General features: G+C 37.6%; 1 protein-coding gene across 7 annotated transcripts in view; it reads left to right on the top strand.

Moving 5' to 3' along the window:
* The window catches only part of RIMBP2 (RIMS binding protein 2), a gene marked incomplete at both ends in the record, with an annotated part of 156,231 nt that overhangs the window by 80,169 nt on the left and 50,985 nt on the right, over nucleotides 1–25,077 (top strand). For 4 of the 7 annotated variants that reach the window (XM_082007802.1, XM_082007804.1, XM_082007803.1 and 1 more), the window contains 2 exons: nucleotides 17,543–17,644; nucleotides 22,325–22,375. In XM_082007802.1, coding sequence (XP_081863928.1) covers nucleotides 17,543–17,644; nucleotides 22,325–22,375 — 153 coding nt within the window. Of the gene's footprint in view, nucleotides 1–4,925; nucleotides 5,016–10,945; nucleotides 11,069–17,539; nucleotides 17,645–22,324; nucleotides 22,376–25,077 lie in introns of those variants that run through there. The other 3 variants (XM_082007801.1, XM_082007799.1, XM_082007805.1) reach the window with 3 other exon arrangements.

Below are 25,077 nucleotides of genomic sequence, written 5' to 3'. Positions count from 1 at the left end.
GAGAAGTGTTGCCCTGTTGTTAATGCATTCAGTGCTAGCTGCCAAGTAAAGGAGAGAGAATGGAAAAATACTCTATTTCAGTATAAGATCTTAACGAAGTGTAGCTTTCCTGTGTGAGAAGAAACATAACTGGGATTTTCAAAAGGCACCTGTCTCCCTTAAAATGTGTTTGAAGTGTCAAAGCTCCTTCAGGATCCAACCATAAAATCCTAGTGAAGACAACTTACAACATAATGAAAAGATAATCAAATGAGTTGGATTCATCCCCAAATGAAAAACACCCTGTTGTATGCTACTCTGGCATCAGTCAAATGGGTGCATATACAATGGTGGTATGACAGCACTTTTGAGAAGAGCAGCCATGAACTGGCAACTTGCAGAGACTGACTGTGGGCCAATAAGAATTTACACCAGAAATTTGAGTTTTCTGGTTTGTACATGGAAAAAAACAGTAAAAATGTCCTTTTCCTTTACATTACTTCAGTTCTCTCTTTTAATACATGCCTGTCGTGTGGAGTTTAATTCTGAGGGTAGCTGGGATTAACTTTGGCCTCTTTTGTTGAAGGTTTATACTTAACTAATCTGGAAAATATTGAGGCAGATACTGTTAAGGGACCAAATCACTGAAGTCAATAGATCGGAGAGAAAATCTCAAACTGCAATAATGTGTAACTATAATTTGCAAATATCCAGGAGGTATTTCACAGCCACAAGACAAGAGGAGATGGTGAGATGTATAACGGATACTGTAAGTGTGTTTCTCCAAGTAAGGGTTAGTATCTGGAAACATTCAACACTGGACGAATTTTGAGAGAGAATGTAACTGTTTCCTTAAGTTCATGTATACTACACAGAATGTATTCATGTATACTAAGAGACTAGCTTGTTTCCCCTTTGGGCAGTAGTATGTGCTGCTTCAGTTAACCACATCACAGGTTACTTTCACAGATGTGACTGATAATAGTATGCAGCAGCTAAACTATTGCAGCTGAATCTATCAGAATTCTTCAGTCAGAGCCCTTGTTGTAGGGGTTCATTGTTGTTGAGAGATGACTTGAGTCAACAAATGGTTGAAACTAATATTGTGGGAATTTCTGAGTTGATAGTAATTATGACTTGGATCATTTCCAGAAAACATAGCCCAGTAAAGGAACCTGGCTAAAATTTACAAGACTTTGGTTCAGTTTCTGGCTTTTACCTCATGTTAGTGCTCTGACACCTTTGATGAGTCATTTATTCTTTGTTCCTTAATGCTTTTTCTGAGAGAAAGCAATCTAAATATTACAAGTGTACATGTATTTATGTCACTTCCAAACAGTGATAATATATACAAGTACATTCTCTGCTTACCGTAAATACTGCAAGTGGAAATTTTCTACCTTTGTTTTAGTTGCTGGTTGCTCTATCCGTGTATTTTTTAGAGTAGAAGTGTGACAGTAATTCCTGCTAGTGTTTCAGGTGATTCTTGATCTTTACAATTTAGTTGGGATGGGGAACTTTAGGTGGGCTTTATCCTGGCAAATGCTAAAGAATACCGAGAGAAATTACCACTGTGGTAAACAGAGATATAAGTGAAAAGAAATAGGCTTATAACTAAGGACCAATGAAACTGGGGTAGTTACTGCCCTACTTCTATTCATCCTTGCAAATAACATGATTAAATGTATTTTCTTTAGGTAGGACAGCCAGCCCAGCTGCTATGCCATCTCTCATAAACTGTTTTCCATTCTGGAGAATTTTAGGAGGGTGTGAAAGATGCTGGCCTAGATTGCCATCAATTACTCCTCCTTTCCTTTCCCTTCCTCCTCCCCACCATTTCTGCTTGAATTCCTTTTAATAACATTATTAAAACCTGGTAACTCATTGCCACTTGTTCCCCATTAAAGTCAGCTGAGCAGTATCGATTTGTAATAAATGCAAATTGATCCATTAAAGTCAATGTCAAACCTGGCTTGACAAAAGCCTGCATTTGTAAGAGTTTCAGAGCAGGTAATGTAGATTATTTTCACCTTGTAAAGTGCAGAATAGGCACACAATGCTTTACAAATGACTTTCAACAGTTAATAGGATGCAGTGATTTATTTGCATATCCAAAGAACTGTTCTGTGCAGTTTGTTGATATTATAAAAATATTTACTGATTTAATTCACACTTTTGAAAATGCAACATGAGCTAAGAAATTCTTGTTTTGGCCCTCAGAACTGTCTAGCATCTCACAGAGTCTGACTGCCACTTTTAATTGCGCCCTGAGTAACAGATTTAACAGACTTGTGAAATTGTTCCTTATGTGCAAGATGACAGGTATATCTGCAATCAGGAGACTGAATATTCTGCAGTTTGTTGTCTTAGTTTAGTTAAGTGCAGCAGCACTTAACACTTAGTCCAGAGAGCAGCTTCCACAGACGAGGAGATGTTCTGATGTTGGTGCTGTAACTTGTCATTACTTAAGTTGAACTAATTTTCACTATCCTTTGTTTATGTTCAAATTTAAACTATCAGACTGGCATTCCAGGTGTGTGCAGAAATGCAGTGACATCTGCGGAATTAATTGATATGTTAAAATCACTGTTACTCAGAATGGCCTTTTCTATGTGGAATGTTTTATAAAGCTGACATTTTAATCTCAAGTTCTGTAGAAAATTATTCACATAATCATACTATCCTTTTAGCTGACCCTATACAGTTTAAACCCAGTGGTTCATTTCAGTCATATTTGGATGTCATACCTTAGATACCAGTCAAGTAACCAAGGCAGAAATCTATAAGCTTCACTAGCTCTGATGTTCAGGTAATCACAGAATCGTTAAGGTTGGAAAAGACCTTTAAGATCATCATGTCCAACCATCAACCCAACACCACCATGCACACTAAACCATGACCTGAAGTGCCATGCCTACATGTTTTTTGAATACTTCCAGTGATGGCGACTCCACCACCTCCCTGGGCAGCCTGTTCCAATGCTTGACCACTCCCTCTGTAAAGAAATTTTTCCTAATATCTAATCTAAACCTCCCCTGGTGCAACTTGAGGCCATTTCCTCTCATTCTATCGCTCATTACTTGGGAGGAGACCAACACCCATGTCGCCCCAACCCCCTTTCAGGTAGTTGTAGAGAGCAATAAGGTCTCCCCTCAGCCTCCTCTTCTCCAGACTGGACAAGCCCAGTTCCCTCAGCCGCTCCTTATAAGACTTGTTCTCCAGCCCCCTCACCAGCTTTGTTGCCCTTCTCTGGACACGCTCCAGCACCTCAACGTCCTTCTTGTAGTGAGGGGCCCAAAACTGAACACAGGATTCAAGGTGCGGCCTCACCAGTGCCAAGTACAGGGGCACAATCACTTCCCTACTCCTGCTGGCCACACTATTTCTGATACAGGCCAGGACGCTGTTGGCCTTCTTGGCCACCTGGGCACACTGCCGGCTCATGTTCAGCCGGCTGTCAACCAGCACCCCCAGGTCCTTTTCCACTGGGCAACTCTCCAGCCGCTCCTCCCCAAGCCTGTAGAGTTGCAATGAAGCTTAGGAAACAATTTAGATAAACAGTTTAACAACTTCAGTTCACTGAAAGCACTAGTTTTCTGTTAAAAACATGAATCTTGTGTGCAGAGAATTTTGAAATTTATTCAAGAAAGGTATGCTTAAAATAGCAAGATTTTTGGTTCAAGTACTATGAAAAACATTTAAATACCAGGATCTTTAAATTCCTTTTTTAGGGCTTACATTGGTAAATCAAAAATTTACCAATTTAATTTTTTTTCATATTGAGAATTTTAAAGAGAAATTGTGCTAAAGCATTACTTGAACAGTTTTTCTTAAGATCTCAGCAGATTTAGTAGAGAAATCTGCTGATACTGTGGATTTTAATGGTACAAAATCATAAATTATTTCAAATCACTCAAAAGTGGGCTGAGTTCTGCCCCCCTTAGTGTAGTTTTTGGCAAATAGAGCTAATGGTTTCAGAAGATAATGTATAATACACACTGTAGGATGGAAAGACTACAGATCGCTCAGCATGACTGACTGCAACTTTCATAAGGAATTGAATTTAAGATTTTATCTCAGACAACTACCTTTGTGAACTTGTGCAAAAAAGAAATTGTCGAAATATCAGAGGATGCTGCTATTTTTTCCTGAACTGCATGTATTTTGGTCTGTGTGATCTGACAAAGCATTTCCACCCCTCTAGTTTGACCTTTGACTGTATATCTGAGCTTTATTTACTTTTCCTTTTTTCCCCTTTATAGTGCTGTCTAAATAAATAAAAATACGTTCCTAAGGCTGTGGTTAATACCTTGATCTTTAGGCACAGGTTACTCTACCTTTTGTCTTCCATCTGCACTTCTGATTTGCCTGCCACTGTAGTACATAGATGCTCTACCCAGATTCTGAAAAAGTTTGTATTAAAATGTGTATATATACATATATTATAAATAGATCTACGTTGTAAGTAAAGTGAAATATGTGAATTTAAAAATGTGTACATGAGTATACATTCCAGTTGTTAGCTTTTGCCCTCAAAATGCCTTATGAAGACCTAAGTTTGATAGCATTATTTTTTTTCTAGGAGCCATGTCTCTTTCTCTTCCCAGCTCTAAGTCAGGCAGACAGCTCTGAGCTCTTTGCTACATCCACAGGCAGATTTTCTTATTATTATTTTTATAGGCACCAGGCCTGTGAAGTCAGGTCATCTGTCTTTGCCTGTGCATCTTTAATCAGATCATCTACTGAAAACATGTGGATTTACAATAGAGCCAACTGTAATTGCAAGCTAATCTGGTGCTTCTGCACCTTCAGTGCCTTTGCCCCATGCCTGATATTACTCTTAATAGTTTGTTAATACCAAATAATGCAAAAACATTGCTTCCTTAAGCACTTAATAGGATGTAGTGTAATGGAGATAAATAGTCTATAACACTCTTGTCTTTTAGGGAAATGAACTGAAGGATGCTGTGCAAGAAAAGAATCGCCTGAGCCTTCAGTATGCAAGTGTGTCCCACAAAGCACTGCAGTATGACCAGGTAACATCACAAGCACAGAACTCATACATTCATTTGTTACAGAAATCAGGCTGCAGGGGTGGATAAAAAGTGGATTGTATAGTCATTTTCTCTGATTTGCTTGCTTCTACTTGAGAACATAAATGATTTTAATTAAAAATAAATTACAAAAATATATTTTATGAACAAGTGTTATTTTCAAGTGAAAGTTTAAGACACACTGATAGACTGAGAGAGGTACATCATTCCTCTGATGCATATTTTCTTAGTATTGTAAATTGGTATTAGGCTTTGGTAAAAATATTTTTTTGGTGATTCTGATGAGACTTGATTGGAAAATTATCTTCTTTTCCTGAAAAATACTGAGAGAAATGATGGCTATCTAGTAGGGTTTTTTCTACCCATCTGCATTTTTTCTTTGCATTTTTAAATTTCTCCATAAAATGTTGAAAAGCTGTTGACTAGCAGCACATGTACAGAAGTCTATTTAGCAGTTATTTCCCAGCTATTCTAGGTCCTGATATAAAAAATTTTAATAGTAAGCATTTTTCTTCAATTCTTTTTTGTGCCTGTTATAGGCCAAAACATGTCTTTCTGACTATAGTGTGATTATATCTATGGCAAATACTGCATGGCGTGACTAGCATGGGAGGAGAGGCTGGTGTGCCTTATCTCACCACATATGCATTCAGTGGAAGAAACATCATGAACCAGCCACTTTACAGGGCTACGTTTAGCTAAAAATAAAACTCCAATCTGGGATTTCTGCAGGGCTTAAGTGAGTTGCTCGGCAACCTCATTCATATCAGAAGAGCTGTAACACACATAGGCTCTGATGAAAGCCCATCCTCAAAGCTTGCAAAACAGTGGTAGCTGCACGCTTTGATATCTCTGATGTGCATGTGTCACAGAGTAGCCCACTACTGAATTTCCAAACCAAAGGAGGTCTGATTAAGTCCCTGAGACAATGCAAATTACTGAAATTCAGAGATCGCTGTGCATGTACTCTACATTTTGTGTGTGGCATCTGGTATCGAAGCAGACCTGAAATTTCCTGTTTCTGAGGAATTGAAATACTTTTTATATAAAAAGACAGTGTAATAATACTTTATGATAGGTGGAAGCCAGGTGTATTATAGCATCACTTAATTTTATTCATCCATCTGTCTAGAATGTCTCCCTTTCCTAATGTTTTTCTCTTCTCTTTTTGTTGTTTGCACATTGCCTTTATTCTTTACTTCACGAGTCATGTAATGATAAGGTCTTCCTTTGGCAGTTTTATATGCTGGCTGAGACAGGAATAGCATGCAGCATTAATGCAGTGAAGGCTCAATATGTTGACGATGCTAAAAATGTTATCCTTCTTCCTATCAGAAAGTGAAGAACTATGTGGTTAATAATTCTTTATTATAGGTAATGTTTGTATCTTATTATAGTGAAATGCTTAAGGTACATAAAAAAACCTAGTAAAAGCAATTTAAAATATAAAAGTAAAAATGTCAACTTTTGACACATTAGCCACTAAGTTAGTAATAAAATTACCTTTCACTATTGTAGTGTCAGAATTTGTCATGCTATGGGTGTTTCTTCAAACACGTTAAATACTATGAAAGCCACAATGCAACAACTCTGGATGCCTGTGCTACTAATTTAATATCACATCCTCATCCTAGGATCAAAGACTTACTCTAAGTGTACCCTCTCACTTTTACAATTTTAACAACATGTAATCTTTGCAGCATACCTTGAATGTTAACAAACCTTGTGTTTTCTTTCTTGTGTAACAGGTTTTCTTGAGGGAATTAGTTTGATTTTTCTGGGGTTTTGTTGGTTTGTTTGTGGGTTTTTTACCACACATGGTGAGATTGAGGATAGATCGTGCAGTTTAGATTACAATTTACTATTCAGAAAGTGTGAAACTATAAAACTTAGGATGTGGAGGTTCAAGCAGAATTTTAAGAGTTGGGGCTCAGCCCTGAAGGGGAAAACCTGCCTAAAATAATTTCTGCTTTTTCACCCTTGAGAGCTGGCCTGAAAAACAGGCCAACTTCATCCAAGCAAATGGGGCTGGAGGAGTGTCTATGCCTTCTGTTATGCAGCCCAGATAAAACTACTGCTCATTTTTGCACAATGTAGTTGATGAAATTTGACTCTAGAAAGGAGTAGGTACAAGGCTGGCTACCTTTAAATCTACAAAATAAAGCAAATATTGTACATAACCTACATGACTTAGTTTTGGTACTCTGCATAAGAGAAATGAAGTTGCATTCCTGGATTGGAGTACTTGTGAAAAGATTTTGTGTCATTAGGAGCTCTATGACACTGGGCTCTGACTTATTTTCTTGCTCATCTGAATATATATGGGTGTTGTGGTTTAGACCCAGCTGGCAAGTAAGCACCATGCAGCCACTCGCTTTCCTCCCCACCTCCCAGGTGGGATGAGGGAGAGAATCAGGAAAAAACTTGTGGGTTGAGATAAAAACAGTTTAGTAGGACAATAAAGAGGGAATTAGTAGTAATAATAATGGCAAAGGAATATACATAACCAAGTGATGCACGATGCAGCAATTGCTCAGCACCTGGTGATCGATAGCCTGTCCCTGAGCAATGGTTCCCACCCCTGAGCCAACTCCAGTTTATACACGGAGCATGGCGTTATCTGGTGGGGAATATCCCTCTGGCCAGGCTGGGTCAGCTCTCCTGGCTGTGCCCCCTCCCAGCTCCTTGTGCACCTCCCTGCTGCCAGAGCACGGGAAGCTGAAAAGTCCTTGACTTCGTATAAGCACTACAACTACTTAGCAACAACTAAAAACATCAGTGTGTTATCAACTTTATTCTCATACTAAATCCAAAACACAGCACTCTACCAGCTATTAGGAAGAAAATTAACTCTATCCCAGCTGAAATCAGGACAATGGGCTAGTGTTTTTATGTAAAAATAGAATAGGAATAATACCTCCAGAATTTATTTCCACAATACCTGAAATCATACCATTTTCATGGTAGTTTATGAATAATGTTTTCTGAACAATGTCAGTTATTTGAGAAACTGGCAGGTCACTAAAGTCTAGAATTAAGGCAAATGGTGTGTTATGAGGCTGATGGAGCTTTTCACCAATGAAATAAACTGCTGGTTCATTTTGGTGTGCCGGTTTTCAATAACTAGTTTCTGTTTAAGTGTTCAGGAAGTGGAAGACAACTTTAGCAGTGTTCTGGCCTTCATAACTGCCTCAAATGAGGGCACATTTAGTAAGTGTGAAGGTATGGGATGAAAAATAAATTGGTTTATGCATTAAACAGAGAAACATCATGGATCAAAATGTTCCCTGTTTCTGTCATGAAATTAGAACTGTTTATGATGGTACTCTCTTTAGGTCAACTGTTTTTGCCACTGGGAACACTGATGTTTTGATGTACTCTGTGTGAAATTCAAGTTCATATATATCCCATATGTTCTTAAACAGCCTGCTTGGAGAGAGCATTAAATTCACATTTAAGAAAAATGTTGTTTAAAAAAAAAAAAAAAAAGGGCAAATGATAGACTGGTCAAGTTTTATGCTGCCTTATGGGTTTTATAAATGTATATATCACAGCATTCTGTATAGTACACAGTCTTCAGAGGAAAAAGTCCTGTCAGGAATGCCCTGTATAAATATTAAAAGTTATCAGTGTTGCTGCAAGTAACAAGCATAATTATCAGAAAGTGGCTGGTAGATTTTGTTGTGTTCTTTCCAACCTGTAAAATGAAAATATACACAGAACTTTGTTCACAAGCTGACGTGCCAAAAGAGAAAGTAGAGCAACTATCAGAACCATTTGTGTATTGTAGAGAAATATCAGAACCACTTGAGTATTCCTAAACTTTAACTAATTTAGGTATGTGCATTGAGACCCTAAATGAAAGATCCTGAGATGTGTAAAATATCTACAGTTCCACGTGTCTCTAATTCATCTCTTTCCAAAATTACATTGGCAGCCTGATAGATACCATTTGTTCTGATAGCCGCTTCACTGCCAGCAGGGAAAAACACATAGCAGAAATGTACTGTGCTCACTAGCTCCCAAAAATCATTCAGACTATAATGACTAGTAATTCTTAGGAAACTCTTTACAAAGGTAGTCAGCTGGTATCAATTGTTTTAGAGACAGAGAAAACTAAAGCCTAAGGAAAATAACCTTTTCTTGAAACTTGTTCAAAATATTGTACTTCATTCATCCTCAGTAAATTAACTGAGAAACACAGACAATAACAAAATTTCATTGTTGATGGTGATACCACATTGCTTCCTTTTTCCACTCCATTATTCTTTAACAATATACAGCGACTGATTTGAGCAATGAAGTACAATACAAAGGATGCAGGAAGTTAAGAGATTCTGAGAATCTATTGTTTAATAGTTTCCTTAGTTATAAAGAAATGAGGGAAGAGGGAAAGAAAAACCTGTGCACAGAAAAAAAACCCCTGAGTTTGACAATAATTGTGTCGGTTCTTGTGGAAAATATGATTTGTTCCATTTTCCTCTTTCTTTTTTCTAGTCCACTGCATTCTAAAGAGCCCTCTTACAAAGATGAATACAAGGGCTGGCTGCAACCATTTAGATTGTTTGGTCCATGGCAAAATTTGCAAGCTAACAAGCTGGAGCCAGAAGGCAAATAGAAAGGCTGAATCAGTTTCCAAAACATCACTTTAGAAAATGTCCAGGAGATATCTATGCCAGAGATTGCTTAATGCCATTTGTTCTTGAAAAAAACCCAAGAAATTACAGCAATTAAATTAAAAAAAAAAAAGAGTACTTGTCACTTGCTTAACTGGAGTTAGAAGGAAACACAAGCTGCACCAAGATTAAAGACTGTGCCTTATCCCAATACTTTGTACTGCTTTGCCTTTTCTTAGTCTTTTTTTTGCCTTTTCCCTTTGCCTTTTCCTAATCCTGCCAGCATTTTTATGCTTCTGTACTCTCTTGCAGTTAACAAAGGAAAACAGCTGCCTCTTGGAGCACTGTTCACTAGAAATATTATGGCTCTTTCTTTTGCTTTCTTACCTTCTATCAACATTGCAGGGAAGTGGAAATAGTATGTGAACATTATGGGGTTTTTTTTTTCATTCTTAAAGTAAAAATTGCAGTTTCTGGTATGATATAACTGTAACAATCCTGTTGTTATACATCAATACAGGACATAAAGTCATAAAATGATCAGGGATAAGAAATCAAATTTTCACCTGATCTGAATTGAAGAACGAACTTTTCCATGGCAGGATAAAATAGTTTAATATTATATTTTCTTATTTTCTCTGAATGTTTATGAAGTAGTCACTATCATTGATCATTCACAAAATCCTTTATAAAAAGAATTAATCATACTGAAATAGTTAACCTAACACCAAGTAGATTACCTTCTGTATGCAAATATTTTAAGGGAGAGCAAGGGGTTTGTTGCAGAATACCTATGTTTGAATTGTACAGACATTGATTTCAAACATTAGCACAGGCTGATCATGTGTATTTGAGTTAATTCTGAAGTCAATTTACACTGAAGAATAGTCCAGGAAAATGTACGTGTGAGTTATATTTCTATATATGTTAGATCTGTGTCTCTTTATATAGTACACCTATCTCTCATGCCTCTGAGAAATTAAGAATTGTTTGATTGTCATTTATTTTGTGCATTATATAGTATATTTATTTAACTTTGCATAACTTAATCATAACTACAGTTTGGTTGCCAGATTGTAGTCCTTGTCAAAAGAAAATGTGTTTCATGCATACATGTATATGAGATGCACACAATTTCCTCAATGAACATTCCCTTCCAATTTTTACACTTCTTTCCTATTTTCTTCGAACTTTTTTTCCTTCTTCCATTTTAACATGCAGAAATGTCTGTGTCAGATATAGTTTTCCCTTCATTAATTAGCTGTTTGGGCAATAAGCACATTTTAATTTTTCTAGGTAAAATCAGACTATGCCCATCTTAGAGAAACCCTTCTCAGAGTGACCAAAGAACGAGATTTGGCTGTAAAGGGAAAACACCAGCTCCAAGCCAAGCTGGAGAACTTAGAGCAGGTCCTAAAGGTATGTATAATGCTGTAAAGCCCAGCACTTCTATTGCTTGCTTCATATTCCTGATGTTCATTCAGTGAGTCACAGAAGCCTAAGTACATTGCAAACTAGGGAACTGAATGCCCCTAGTAATTATGATAAAATGTATGGAATACAGTAGACCAAATACCTACAGGGGATCTCAAACTATCGGACAAGAGATGTCTTTAGAGATCTTTATCTGATCCTTTCTAAGTACTTGGATGCAGGTTTTCACTATAGTTATTGCAGGTAAGTCCAGATGAGAAGAAAAGGATGAGAAGTGACTATGCTGATGAACAAAATATGAACAACTGCCAAGATATTTTACTTTAAAGAGGGCTATGTCTGACAGTCTAACTTGATGCAAAATGTTATTGTGGCTTTGTGAAACAAACTGTTGGTACCAGCTCATACTGCCTGTGCAGAGTGCATCCCATTCTCAGGACAGGCTTGCAAAATCTGCTATTGTTTTATTAAAGAGGTCTTATTTAGAAAGCATTAATAGTGCCTGGTACATAACCACCTTTCTTTTAACATGCTTCTAGAGAAGCCTAGTATGTTGGTGTCTGGCCATGCTTGTTTTCTAGATACAGCTGTTTTCATGTCATCAATTTGCTGCTGCCTTTTCAACTTAGAAAAATTCAGTAATGCATTTTGAATCCCAAGTATGTATTCTTCAGTAGAGGTTTTACTGTTTAGTTGACGATGCTGTCATACACAAATGATGTCTGGGTACAGTAAGAGTAAAATTCAGTTGGAAAATGGAATCGGCTAAGAGATTACTGCTTACCAGCTAATTCAAAGAGGCAATAATTTGTATGTTGAAACAAAGTGCAAAAGAAGTCGTAGTGGTTGGAAGGAAATAGTGTTTTGCTAGGAAACAGGCAAATTCCCCAAGTGTTATTGATTAAATAAAGATGGAAGTCAGTAACTTGATAGGCAAAATGTGACAGATGGATCAGGAGTAATGGAGAAGGGTCTGAAAGGTCCTTTACAGACAATGAGCTGGTGTCCAATGTGATGGGGTAGAGGGAGCCAGTGGAAGGAAGCATATGATGTGGTATAAACACAAACTCGTTTGAACAGGCCACTGTTCCCAGGTTTTCTTAGTTGTAGAAAATATGGAAATTGTGATGTGGAAAACTGCTACCAAAACATGCCTTGAAAAGGGTTAAGCAACTAAGATTATTCTTTAAAAGAAAGAAGGAAAAAAAGTCATGCAGTTACAGCTGTTTGCATCAGTGGAGGAACTGCACTGGCGAGGACTACAGTGAGAATTCTGGAGAGAGAAAACACTTGTAAACACTTGTCTGTTCTTCAGACCATTCAGAAAAATTAAGGATGTGTTTGTCTGGTTAGAATGGAGCATTGTAGTGCTCCAGAGCATTTCAGCAATCCAGTGCTGAAACTTTTTTGACAGACTGCCAAAGAGCTGCTTATTTTTCATCTTCTCAAGTCCAAGGTTTTCCTTTTTCAAAATAGTGAAGTTGCTAGCTAAGGAGAGATGGATGCCCTGAGAGTAGGAGGAGATGGAAATGAAAATGTGTGGTCTGAGATCTTAAATTTTGAGCAAGACCTTTCTATGCAGAATGTTCTAATAATGCTAAGTGGCTTCAGCCAATGCTTGTCATAATTGTAATCACTTACTTAAAATTAGATTTGCTAATGAATTTGACTTGCATCAGACTCGCTGTAAAAGGGGAAAAATAGTTTTGCTGTTGGCTGCATCAGAATAGATCTGGCCTTTTGGACATGACTATAGAGATGAAAATGGCTACCCGTCTGAATTTTGAGGAGGAGAGATTTTATTTTTGTCTTCTACTTGTAAATACATTGTGGAAACCCTCTCACAAGCTTTATTTGATATTACTCAAGAGGTGAGGATATTTTACACCCAGCTACAGATGGAAATAAGAAGTGGTTATAAGTTACGTCCCTGTTGCTGAGCCTCCAAAGTGGGGTTATCAAAAGTAAGCTGACTGCTCTGTAAACCAATTTATTCCAGCTTCTTCTGTTATGTTACACTGTTATGTTACACATGTATTGTTGTACAGTGAATTATCATTGTCCTATTTACCAGTCAATAGGTAGCACTGGTGGAATAAATCTAGAATTATGTGCAAATAATAAATACACGTACTGAGAAAGGGAAATTAAACTGCCTAATTGAAGAGTGATACAATGTTATCTGTCTTTAGACTAATATAACTTTCCCCAGAAATAAGTAGGAAGTTTTTCTCTAGCAATGGAAGATAATTTACTTTTTCTGTTATTTCCTTCCTTCTCTTCTGGGGAATACAAAACTAACAGTTCCAAAGACTTTTATCACTAATTTGCTATTTAACTGTGAGCTATGTGCTAGTACCTATAGAGAGTAGAATCAACACCTAGCAGCTATTTCAACAGATACGGCGTGCCTGTGCTCTCTATATAATGATTGTGGGATTCCATCTTGATAGCTGCAGAAATTCACTTCTTCAAGGAACACACAGTAGAATGATAAGAGGAAAAAAGTCTTGAAAAGAAATGAACTGTGAATTCATGGCTCATAAAATAGCTGAGGATTAGACTTTGCTCTAAGTAAATTGGCATCAATTCTCATTTCATCAAATCAGAATACAAATTATTATTGTCTGGACTCCTGTGCTGCTAAAAAAAACCCCAACAGTTTCTTGAGCAATAAAACTCCTTTCTCATACCCTGTTCAGATACAAGTTTTGCTGGGCTTGTATGTTTTGGAACACTTGAAACTCCTCTAATGATTCTATGATTCTGTTGTGACAGACTGTGTTTTACTTAAACAAATTAAAGAATGTGCTTTCTTCATTGGCCATACCAAACAATATCCATTTCTCCACTCCTTAAGTAGGATATCTGCTGGCATTTGACTTAGTGATTCCTCCAAATTTCTTCTATAGAAGAGCTGAATCTGGTTATTTGACTGATAATGCTTAACTTCTGCTGAAATAATATTTCTAATGCACGTGGGAGAAACATTCTGTAACGTTGTTCTGCTTAACAACTCCTTCAAAATTTTTCCTTCAGTGAGACAAAAATTATCTGGTGAATATAGAGACCCTGGCTGTTCATGTTCAGTAGTTGTCACCCTTGAGCAGAACCCTTCTGAGCTGGCAGAGTACCTTGAACAGACTTGAAATGCTATATCTCCTTTTTAGCACTGAACCATGCCCAAGCAGATGCAGTTAATTGTGTGGTTCATGTGTGTCCTCATATGCTTGGGAAATTAGTAGTTTGAGAAAATGGTTTGCAGCTTTCCAACTATTGGAAAGTTTTGAGAAATGTTTAGCCTAGTTTTCCTGTCAAAAGAGAAATGCAGTTACACTTTCTGTTATCTCGAGATGTATCAACAAAGCAGAAAAGGGAAGATGAAGAACTGCTGAATTAGCTAACCTCTGAGAATCTTCACAGTGCCTCTCAACACAGAACAGTTCTGACTTTCTGATGTGTTCAGCCAGCACCTCCCATTCATTCCACTGTAATGGTGCCAGCCCATCTGCAAGCACAGATGAGGAGTGCTTTGATTGGAGTACTTTGGTGAGAATTAAATTTGCTCCCCATTCAGCATCATGTATGAGTCTCGTAAACAAGACTTTAGTACTTGAAAGCCATTTGAGTTTGTTCTAGCATTAACCAGTTGCACATTTTAGAATTGTGAAAGTCACTGCTATAGGAAAGAATGGGTGTCTTTGTTTTGTTTGCAGCTGTAGGTAATACAGTGCAACCACTGAAATGATTGGAGTGAGGATGGGCTATTCGTTGTCAAATCCCCCTGCTGTCCATGAGGAAGCTGGAAAAACAAGAACTGTTTGAGCAGGTCCCTTAAGTGCTAATTCAGAAACAGTTTATACTATACAGCTGTCTAGCTCGATAGTTTGAAAGAAAACAGTTATCTATGATGTCTCCAGATAATTCTCTTCTGCATAGCAGGATTCTTGCCTTTGATCTGAAAGATACACTGAAAAAGTTCCTTCTTCATGCTTTCTTTGAAGGATAGAGCATTATTCACCAATTGTTTTGAAATACGAAGTCCTTACTGTATTTTTCTATGCTCTTATGTGGATTTGTTTTCTGGTGTTAGAGTAACATTATTAGGACCTCTAGAAAGGATGCAAAAAAGGAAGCACAACTCTAAATGTTTAGAAAGTTCTAACCAGCCTCACATTAAGGATAGTGGTAGCATGGACAAATGAATTGCCACCACCTACACAAACCATGGCAATGTGATCGTTGTGGAAGTCAATCCTGAAGGAAGATGCATAAAGAATTCAGGAGCTCAGAGCTTTCTCCCTGCTATTGTTCCTGCTAGTGATCTCTGCAGTCCTCCTCCACTGCCCTAACCTTCTCCCCTCAGGCTTGGAAGAAGAAATGACAGTGGCTGATGTGCGGATAGGAAACGCAAAACATATTTGCAGACAGAGCCTATTTGTGAGCAGAGTGGGAGGGGAATTGTTTCTGGTTTGGGGGTGATTTAATTGCTGTGCCAGGGGAGGAACAGATGCTGGGGTGAAGAGATCCTTGCTGCCTTAAATACTAAGTAGATCATGACAATACTAAAATGACTGAGAGATACTTTTATGTTGACATAGACGACCACATGGTCCTTTTTGACCTTAAAATCTGTGAGCTGCAGATCATTAAATACTTATTTTAGGAAACAGAGAAATTAAAAGCTGGGGAAAATCACAGATCGTGTATCACAATCTGTTTCTTCATTACATTTTATAGATTCACTGTATGGTCACGGTATTAATTGCTTACTGAATTCTGCAAAGGACTAGAAATGTTCTGTAGTAGCTTTTGTAAAAGTAGTAAGAAATTAACGGTATCAAAATATGCTGTACCAAATCTGGTACTAAATCTTGAGAGAGTGAAGAGAGACCTTTGGTTTTTTCTGATAATTAAAAGTTTTAATTAAAGGTGTGAGAATTACTTGATTGTCTCACCATTTCCTGAGTATAAGAAATAGCTGATGCTCTATCAGTGTCAAGTTTTATGTAAGACTTGTTGGAAGCTGCTGAGCTCAGTAAATGTAGCCTCATGCTAATTTAACTCACACTAGTTAGCCAAATAGGTTATGTTCATTCAGATGAGATGAGAATTGGAACCATTATTTTTGGTCATTATTAAGTCCTGAGAATAGATATTACCTATGAACAGTTCCATTTAAGTTTTGTACAGTATGCACAGTTCAGAAATGTCTACCGTCAAAATACTGGATCCTCACAAAACTGCTAGAAAACAAGCCATAGCTGAGGGTCAAACTGATGAATTGGAAAAACCTTTGATGATTTTTTTTGTTCTTTTTAATTAAAACATTAAATGAAAATAAATAAATCCTAAGCAGAGGCCAGATGGAGCATTGGAGACATTTCTGCTTCCTTTGCAAACATATACAGAGAAGTCAGACTCACTGTGCTGTCCCTCTTTGTTATGAGTAACATGCAGCAGAGAATAACAGCTCATTGAAGGTTAGCAATATGCTTGATAAAATTATCTCTTGTACACAGTAAGAGATACCTTGGCCTGTTTTTGTCAATTGCAGCCACGTGTTTCTGTTTCCAAGTGCTGATTCCTGTTAGGTTTGTGTGTAATACCTCATGGTGCTGCAGATAAGACATTGTGCCTCTGCTCTGAGAGTATTATGGGAATAATGTGTAATTTAGAAAATAAAAATCTTTAATACCAGTTTCACCAGAGAAGAGATCAAAATCTATAAAGAGATCTTTCTTAACTCCTATTTATTAACAGGGTATTTGAAAGTTATAATGATGTTGGGAGAATAATATTAACCTGTAATGAAAAAGATTTCTATCTGCAAAGAGTATCTTGGCAATGTTCAGCTTGTGCTCTTCCGAAGAACCTTTCTCATATTGCTTTGAATCACTAGTAGCAACTGTCCTTTAGAAGTTGGTTTTGAGTACTGTATAGTCAGTTTTGTCACAAACTCACCTGTGTTAGTTTTGCTCTGTCTAATTTGCTATAAACAATAGGCAGAGATTAGTAAAGGTAAGCTATTTCTTTTGGGTCATCATTTGCAAAACAAATCACAAAACCGTATCTTGGATAAAGAGGCATTTAGGGAATTGTCAAGCAATTTTTTTCCTAGGCTTTAGTTTTTCAGCACAATGCCACATATAAATGTGTGCCTGACGGATAAAATGGGTACTGTTCACTTGTGCATCACAGAAGCCACGTTGCTGGCAATGACAGTCATATATCCTAAAAGAGATTGCTGTCAAAATGCCTGAGTTTAGCATTGGCAATATGCCCCTAAGTACTGACCAAATTAAAATCCTATCCAGTTTCCTGCTTGCCTGTCAGTGATACCAGAGAGCTTTTATATTGAGATGAACATCTGCATGCCTGGGAATAGCAGCATGTTTGGCTGCAGGTAGGAAGTCTTGAAGTCTCCTAATAGCTTTTCTGCTTCCTTTGAAACAGCATATGCGAGAGGCTGCTGAACGGCGGCAACAGCTGGAGTTGGAGCATGAGCAAGCCTTGGCTGTTCTCAAGGCCAAACAGCAGGAAATTGAACTCCTGCAGAAGGTAAGTGGAGAAAGGGAAAGTCAGGTGAAACAGCAAATTGTGGTGACAGAGCACAGGTCATGAAACAGATCTCCTGCTTTGAAGGAACTTAAGCCACACCTACCAAACTGGTTCGTCTTCTGGATTGTTCTGCATGATTGCTGATGCCGCTGTAACAAGTAGTTGTTTAGTGTTGGATTTACATGACTGTACTAATTGATTTATGTGTGTTTATGCCAGTGAAGATTAACCTGGCCTGTATGCGTAACTCCTCGTATTTCCATTGCTTCCCACTACGTTAGGCTCAGGAATATTTGTGTATTCCTTAAATGTCAGGAAGGAATCCAGCCTTAATTTCATGATAATCAAAATACGTGGAATCCACCATTTCCTTGTCAGTTTGCCGGAACATCTAGTCATTCTCACTGACATATTAATATTAGGATTTCTTTGGCTTCCAGACAGACACTTCCAGACACTGGCGATTCTTACTACCTTTCTCCACTATATTAGATTAAATGAAGTCCTTGTCAAGGTACTTACACATCACAGTTGATCTTTTTCATAAACTAAACTGTTGATAAGTAAGTACCTCATTTCCAAGCTCTTTCTCGAATACAGAAATCACTTTAAGACCTTTTTTTTCACACTGCAACTTCTCAGTATTCATTATAATATAAAAAATCTGTCACTGAGTTTCAATCATACCAAAGTCACTTAAAGCTGCAATTGTCTCAATACTAATGTTGATTTTTCCAATTGCTTGACTAGATCAAAATACAGAAATAATAGTGCTGATGAAAATTTGGTAGAGAATTGGCATGGAGGGACATTCTCATCAGAATAAAAAGATGTATCTAAATATAGTTTGCTTGAAATAGAAAGCTTAACTTGACCAAATGAAATCTTCCAGTTAATTTTCTGTTAGCCTTTTGCAATTAATTTATTTAGGCATATTTCAAAATGCCATTTCTAGTTATATTCAGCTGTTATTATTTGAACATCCACATAAATTTTGGCCTTAAATTTCTTGGAAAAGCAAAGAAATCAAAGAAAGATACAGCTTTTCTTCTTGCTAATTTTTGTCACATTCTTCTAATAAATCCACATTGCAGGAGTCTTTTTGTTACAGATTGGCAAGAAGACACGAATCTCTGTAATGCTGTTTTCTGCAGTCATTTTTGCCAAGCTATAGCATGATAGACTTCAAGCACAAATAAGGTTGTATTGTATTTGTTATTTTACTCAATATGACTAGCTCAGCATCTGTAGCCAGTGATTAAATTCTTGTTCAGTGGACCTGAGGTAGCATGGAATACAAGATCATTTATGTTTAAAATTATTATCTAATAATCATTTAGCACTAAGTTCCACTAGAAATTTAGCTTAGAATTCCTATAATAAAATCCACCCTAACAATTAATCTGTTCATTACTTAGTAGAAGCATTTAAGAAATAATTCTTCCTTCTTAGTGGTTTCATTCATTAGCCTGAAATAATTCTCCTAGGACTTTGCACACTCATTTTCACCCTGAAACATCTAATTCTTTATGTGATTAAATTGCTATTGTGTCTTTTTAAATTATTTTTGCCTTTCATGATAAGGATCTGTGACAGCTTAAATGAGCATTCTACCCATCATATCTCTTGACAAATCTGCATGTGATATTCATTCTAGATACCACTCAAAAAGAAGGGCTTTTTTTTTGTATATTTGGATTTTCAGACCTTCCAAGCTCAAATTCTTTTCCATTGTGACATGTTGGGATCCCAGCTTGGTTGAGAGCTCAGCTGCTTCTGTAATGCCATTATTAATGCTACAGGGTAAGAATGAAAACCAGATTAGTTCACCGTATGGGTAAAATATTCAAAACATTGAAAGATTTTGGGGGGATGTCTATACTGTGCACTGTTCTACCTTATGGAGAGATACTAAAGATACCTGTAGTTCTCTACACATGGTAGTGGAGATGAGCACAGACTAATTTGTCCTGCTTTAGCCTCTAGACTGCTGGTATCCAACACATCTCCTTTTCAACATTATAATACAATGTATATTGTCAGAAAAACAATTTTTAAAAAAATCTGTTACCTAAGTAACTATAATACTTTGCTTCCATCGTTAAACAGGAATTGCTGGCTCACGTTTCATCCAGAGCTGACCTCCCAATGTACCTACTACATGTGTATTAAATTCTTTCTTCCTTTTTTTTGAGTCATCTAATTACTTGAAAAGGTACTATGAAATGAAAGTAGTAATTCCAGGCAGTAACAGGATGGCATTCCACAGCATATCTTGTTACTGTTGAAAAGTTGCTGATGAGCAGGAATGTGCACTTTAAAACAAAGCAAGTCACTGGTACGGTCTCATGCATTTGCTGTCACATTTTGATATTATAAATAAAAATTCATTGTGTTTTTAATATATATACAGACTGATCAGATTTTCAGCCTAAAAGGAAAAACATAATATTGTTCATCAAGTTTTTGTGTTGATAGGGAATCAGATGATCTTCTTCTCCAAGAAAGCCTTACTGCAAGACAGTTCGATGTAAAAGAGATAGCGATTGATGCAGGTTTTCTATCATTTATCAAGAACTCATATTCTGGGTAGATTTTATTAAACTTGTAATGATGGATAACACAAGGCTTTCTATTGCCTGTCATCATATGTTTGCTAATGCTCCTGGAGACAATATTTTATCAGGTGCTAGCAATAAGACTTACTACTGTAGTACAGGAAGAAATATGACTGTGCTTGCAGGACTCAAGGAGGCTTTATTACCATGCATGACAGTGAAGTATAGTTTGGGTATATGTTTTTGGTTGTGACTTTATGGCCTGATCCAGTGTATTGAGTTTGCGTAGCAGGGTTTTGGCAGAGGGAGGGCTGCAGAGGTGGCTTCTGTGGGAGGCTGCTAGAAGCCTCACCTATGTCCAGTAGAGCCAATGCCAGCCAGCTCCAAGACGGACCCGTCGCTGGCCAAGGCCAAGCCCAAGCCCAAGCCCATCAGCGATGGTGGCAGCACCTCTGGGATAACAGTTAGGAAGAGGAAAAAAAAGGGCACAACGGTGACTGGAGCTGAAGAGAGGAGTGAGAATATGTGAGAGAAACAACTCTGCAGACACCAAGGTCAGTGAAGAAGGAGGGGGAGGAGGTACTCCAGGTGCTGGAGCAGAGATTCCCCTGTAGCCTGTGGTGAAGACCATGATGAGGCAGGCTGTGCCCCTGCAGCCTGGGAAGGACCCCACACTGGAGCAGGTGGATGCCCAAGGGAGGCTGTGACCCTGTGGGAAGTCCACACTGGAGCAGGCTCCTGGCAGGACCTGTGCCTCCTGGCAGAGGAGCCCACAATGGAGCAAGTTTGCTGGCAGGACTTGTGACCCCATGGGGGACCCAAGCTGGAGCAGTCTGTTCCTGAAGGACTTGACCTTGTGGAAAGGACCCAGGCTGGAGCAGTTTGTGAAGAGCTGCAGCCTATGGAAAAGACTCACCTCGGAGAAGCTAGTGGAGGACTGTCTCCCGTAGGATGGACCCCACACTGGAGCAGGGGAAGAGTGTGAGGAGTCCTGCCTCTGAGGAGGAAGGAGTGGCAGAGACCATGTGAGATGAACTGACCACAATCCCCATCCACTGTCCCCTTGTGACCCTTAGGGGCTGGAGGAGGTAGAGAATTTGGGAGTAAAGTTAAGCCCGGGAAGAAGGGAGGAGTGGCGGAAGGTGTTTTAATATTTGGTTTTATTTCTCATTACCCTACTCTGATTTGATTGGTAATAAGTTAAACTAATTTCCCCAAGTCGAGTCTGTTTTGCCCATTACAGTAACTGGTGAGTGATCTCTCCCTGTCCTTATCTCGGCCCATGAACCTTTTGTTATAATTTCTCCCCACTGTCCAGCTGAGGAGGGGAGGGATAGAGGGCCTTGGGTGAGCACCTGGTGTCCAGCCAGAGTCAACCCAACACATTCAGCTTCCATGGAAACCAATAAGGGAGTAGGGTAGCCCTCACAGCTGAGGAAAATGAAGTTAGCATATCTGTGTCAGTGGGTTTTTTTAGGTTTAGACTTTTCCCAGCCAAAATTTGATAACTGAATTTCTGAGCTACATAAAATACACTTTTCTGCTCTTATTGATTCCTCTTCTTCTCCGACTCAGTTGATTAGACTCTAAATGTTGCACTCCTGTTTAGAGACAACCGTTCTTGTGGTTACCTTTAAGTGTTTTGTGAGCTATTTACTTAGATGATAAATACTGTTACTGCATGTAAACAATGAGCTTAATTTTGCATTGCGTTCTCCTAGCTGGTGTGGTTGGTTTCTACACTATGAACCCCCTGCAATGTAGAATAACAAGCTCAGTTTTCAGTTTTAATTTTTTAAATTAAACCCTTTAATTTAGAGGGTTTCAGAGGTACTTCTGATGCGTTCTTGCAGTGTGTTGAGCATGCTTTTCTTGCTCCAACAAACTGCGGGTGTTACTAAGCTTCACTGAGATGCAATTTCCTAAAAATAAGCAGTTATTTCAGTGGCTTGGAATCAAAAAGTGCTGTAGTAATATTGACTGAGCTATCCCTTCAAGACTCTAATTGGCTTTGGATTTAAGTGTACCGTATGACACTTTCTGTGGTTAGAACATACTATATGTGGCATGACTAACTGATTTTTCCTTTCCCTCTTTCCCTTCTCTTAATTATAAAAACAAGGCTCAGGTTGAAGCTAAGAAGGAACATGAAGGAGCAGTTCAGTTGCTAGAGGTAAGAATATATCCTTTGTGTTACCTTTGCTTGTGGATGTTCCATTCTGAGTAAGATAACTTTACAGTATCATTGCTTTTGAAAGTTTCAAATAATATGTAGGCAAATAAAGGCTTTTTTCTCTTCTAATGTAATTGCATCTTTTAATGATTATAATTCAGGTAGGAGTGCATTAAGTTGAGCTGTTGGAAGTGATGTGTGTACCTCAATTTCTCACTGCATAGGACGGAAATTTTGATACCTTTTTTTTTCTTTTTGTAAAATACTATCAGATACATAGAACGCAAGTGACTACTTGTAAGAATTATTACAGTTCAGGCTGGAAATATAGCTGCAAATACCAATCAGTTACCTAGGGTTCCTAATTAAATACTGTCAAGTAAATATAAAGCAACATGTTAAAGAGCCAAAATTTTTAAACCTAATGACAGACTTTGGATACTTCAAAAAACTTTCAAAGGATGTGCTAGAGAGAGAACACTTCATTCTTTTTATTGGAAAACTAGATCTTTTCAAGATAGTCTTAAATTGAACATTTGAAAATGAAGGGCACCAGAAGCATATTCAAATTTTTAATTAGAAACATAGAATAATTCTGTTTGGAAGGTACCTCTGGCTATCTGGTCCAACTCCCTGCTCAAAGAAAGGCTGTCTTTAAAATTACTGTAGGCTGCTCAAGGCTTTGCTCAGTCCATTTTTAAATATCTCTGGGAATGGAAATACAACAACCTCCATGGGTGGTCTCTTTCAGTCTTCGAGCACTTTCATTGTGAAAAAAATTATTCTTGTATCCTGTCAGATTTGTTCTCTGGATGCTACCCATGTCCATTGCCTCTAATCCTGTTGCTCTGTATCACCAGCAGGGGCCTTTCTTAGCATTTCCCAACTATGCTGCAATATGTTTTTAGAATTTGCCAGTGAATATTTGATTTAGTAAGTAAACATGGTTAAATAAATTAAGTTTTGAGAGATGATTCAGATTATCTGATTTGCTAACTTTTAAGGCAATAAATGCCTGCACATACTGACATCATCCATAAAGATACATCAAAAAATTCCTTAGCAATTGCTCAGTTATGACCTTGGCGTGGGGCATTTCTTGTAAATTTGTTAGTAGTTGTGTTTATGGACTTTGCATCACATTTCAAGTCATTAACCCTAAAGAAAAAATCTAGTAATTCAGTTTTCTATGCTTAAGGATACAGCATTGTTTGTGTCTTGTATAGAAGTGACATGAAGAATAGGAGCAAATTCTTGCTCGCATTCAAAAACCACAGACTTTGCTGTCAGTTTTAGTTGGAATAGGGCAAGGTTTGCAAAACCTGTCTTAGGCTGGAGTGAAATTTTTAGAGATTTTAAACTGTGACTCTTACAATAATGCATTTCATAATGGATACATACAGTTATGGTTAAATTACATATGAAAACACAAAAAAATCAAAGGAGAGTTGAAATAAATTAATACACTTGAATATCTGCCTAGTGCTGACAAAGCCTTTTATTCCCTTTGCTGTCTGCTGTTTAGAAATGCCATCTGGCCCACAATGTTGTGCAAGGTAGGACAAATGACAACAAAATGTAGGAGAAATTAGAAGTCCAATAAGAAGGTTCCTAAAAGCAAACAATTCCTCCCCACTTTTTCAAAACTAGGCTCAACAGATTCTTTAAGTTCCAATCATATTGTTTGATGTACTTGGATAAGGTAAAGTGTCAGGAAAAATAGATGCACAAGTAAAGCATTCAAGTTTCCTTCTGTTCTTTTTTGTTCTTCATTTTTTCATGCAAAATAGGTTTGGCTGGTAACTACTAAGCTAGTTTTTCTGTCTGTGGAAAATGCATTAAATGGTTATTAAGTCTTAATATACCATGCATATCATAAAGAACATGCGATACCATAGATTGATTATAGAAAGTGCATTGTCAACGTTTCTAGTCTTTTTACCTTCTCACAGTAGTTCTTCTATCTGTGTACTTACTGGTCATACATTGATGTAAGGTGTTTTTTCTGGTGCATTGATCATCTTTAAATTTTTTTTAGTTATTTATTTATGTATCTAAAAGTTAATATTCCCACAGAAAGTGTTTTACTCATATGCTTTCATTATCATCACATATATTAAGTTTGGTTTAGCTTGTTTTGCCTTTAAGAACATAACATTAAATTGTTTAATGCCTGGTGGGAAGTATATGATGCAGGAACACTTACGTAGAAACAAGGCAGGCAAGTGATTACTTACCCCCTCAGGCTAATCTAAACTCCTATTAGCTGATTTTGTCTGCGACCTCCAGTTTGCTGTCTAGGTTTCCTAAGCTTTTGCTTTTTATTGCCTTAAGCCCATTAATTTTTAGCATTTTATTTAATCTGCCTTTTGCAATTTAAGACCAGCAGTGGTATTGATTTCTGAAACATTCTATAGCGTGGTTTGTGTTAATGCATGTTTTAACACGTGTTAATTGTTCTAATATATTTTGCTTTGAAATGTAAAAAAAAGTGTTCAAAACTGGTTTTATTTCTTTGTTTATTTCACATCTCTTTGTTTACTGTGTCTTGTTTGGAATTTATTGCTTTGCACTTCATCCAGAACACCTTGGACAGCATGCAGGTATTTTAGGGCATAAATTCTCCTTTCTGTGTCCTGAATCCTGCACTTTTCCCTTTCAAATGAGTACAATAGTCCTGTCTAACCTTGCATGGGATGTGT

The sequence above is a fragment of the Phaethon aethereus genome (genome assembly GCF_964289735.1).
Source record: "Phaethon aethereus genome assembly, chromosome: 17".
NCBI lineage: Eukaryota > Metazoa > Chordata > Aves > Phaethontiformes > Phaethontidae > Phaethon > Phaethon aethereus.
The sequence above is the reverse complement of the archived record's forward strand: the minus strand, read 5'-3'. Positions and strand labels throughout refer to the sequence as shown.